General features: G+C 28.9%; 1 protein-coding gene across 1 annotated transcript; it reads left to right on the forward strand.

The window, feature by feature from the left end:
* Window positions 1–704: 704 nt before the first annotated feature.
* Window positions 705–1,714, forward strand: LOC113383682 (lipase 1-like). Its single transcript, XM_026621932.1, has 2 exons — window positions 705–879; window positions 1,593–1,714. The coding sequence occupies exons 1-2, from the start codon at window positions 705–707 to the stop codon at window positions 1,712–1,714; spliced, it is 297 nt and encodes a 98-aa protein (XP_026477717.1).
* Window positions 1,715–2,089: the final 375 nt, after the last annotated feature.

Raw genomic sequence — 2,089 nt, forward strand, 5'->3', positions numbered from 1 at the left:
ATCCAATGCTAAACATATACATTTTTGGCACAATGAAACTTCTAAATAATTTTTTGAATAAGTAATTTCTTTTGCATTGCGATTTAGTAAAGCAAGGCAAAACACGACTGCATTAGTTAAAAATAATAATCTGTCAAATTGAATTATATTGGGTATGTTTGATGTGCAATCACTGACAATCCACAACCGTCAGACGCATGCGCAGACTGTTATCTGCCAAACCATATATTGTATTTTATATTATTTTAATTTTTGGCACATCTCAGCTGTTTTTTGGCAATTATAATGTAAGCATTACATTTTTCTTATTCATAATCATAATCATGAATATATTATATTCTAATATTATCTTTGCTCATAAGTGAATTGAAATATTTAGCAGATGACAGTTTTCATTTGTTTTGAATGCCAAACATTGCCTCAAATATTTTCAACGTCAAACAATGAAAAGCGTTTTTTGTAATTTTTTTCATTTAAATCTACAATCTAACTATATTTCTAAAATCACAACAACCCTAAAAAATTCCTTTAACAAACTTTAGGAGGAGCATCCTTTCATACATCATTACAGAAGAATTTTGTATATATAATATATATATATATATATATATATATATATGTGTGTGTGTGTGTGTGTGTGTCTGTGAGTGTGTGTGTGGTTGTGTGAGAGAAAGAGAGAGGTTATTGTTTATTTTGCATTATAGATGCAATTAATTGAAAATGCCGGATACCAGTATGAAGAACACATAGTGCAAACAAATGATGGTTATTTAGTGACACTGCACAGAATAGTTAATTCAAATAAACCAATCGTATTTTTAAATCATGGAATATTAGCCACTGCCGCAGGATATATCACTACAGGACCGAAATCTCTAGGTATTTATGATGTATTTTGAATTTATTTTATATTTCTAGCGATCTACAAGCTCTTTTTAGCTATTTGGATTTTTCGATGTCACATGACACGTAATACTAACGAATCGATTTGCTTGGTCAACTGGTAATTGGATCTGGATATAAAATCTAGTACAAAAATTTTTGTGCTTTGCTATACTTCGTTATATAAGTTTATTGTTTACATATATCTAGTATTTAGTGATACCATGGTTAACCAACTAAATTTTTACGCCTTCACACCAAGTCGTTAAGTATTAGGACAATAGTATTTATAACATGAAATATACCAGTTTTCTTGAGTAATCTCCATAATAAATTAAGCATGTGCTTGTTTTTTTTAATTTTTTTTTCTTAATTTTTTATTTGGCCTAATTCAATTCAACTATTCGAATTCTGTTAATCCTAATTTTCTTAATTTTTTATTCAAATTCTATTTAACAAGTACAATTTTTATTTGATTTCTACACTTTTTTTCATAAATTGTAAGTCATTGACAGGATTTGATCCGAAGATCCCTGTCGTGTGAATCAAACACGCTACCAAAGAGCTATGCTCACCACATGTGCTTATTCAATTTCAGAATTTTTGATACGTTCCCGACTTTAATTTGCAGTTCTTCATGATTCGTCTTCCAATATCTTCAACATATTTAACTGAAATCAATTAACCAAAACATTTCTTATATTTTACAGGTTTTCTATTACATAATAGTGGTTATGATGTGTGGATGGCAAATGCAAGAGGGACCACTTATTCTCGCTCTCATGTATCTTTAGATCCAGACCGAGATCCAGAATTTTGGAATTTTAGGTAATGCAAAAATAATGAATAAATAATTATTATAGGCCATAAGGATACAGCACCAATAAAGAAAACCTTTTTTCATAATTATGTAAATAATTGAGAAAAATAGTCTGATGATTCAGAATTTCATTTTTTACTCGAAACTTTTCAATCCTTATTGTAAAATGCGCCAACTTTTGACGATACTTGCCAACACACTTTAGTACACTTTTTTTAAAAGAAGAGCCTCTCAAACTCGACCGATTAAAAAAAAAATTGTATAGTTCAATCAAAAGTCTTAATTTCTCAAAACTTGGGAAAGTTGTGTTATTATTTTTTACTGTGATTCTAGAAATGTTATTCACGATCACAGTTTCAAAGTTTAAATGAAAAAAAAAAGAAAAAC

Source organism: Ctenocephalides felis, unplaced genomic scaffold (genome assembly GCF_003426905.1).
Source record: "Ctenocephalides felis isolate EL2017-DRISC unplaced genomic scaffold, ASM342690v1 CF-g0.4_SCAFFOLD_03570, whole genome shotgun sequence".
Lineage (NCBI taxonomy): Eukaryota > Metazoa > Arthropoda > Insecta > Siphonaptera > Pulicidae > Ctenocephalides > Ctenocephalides felis.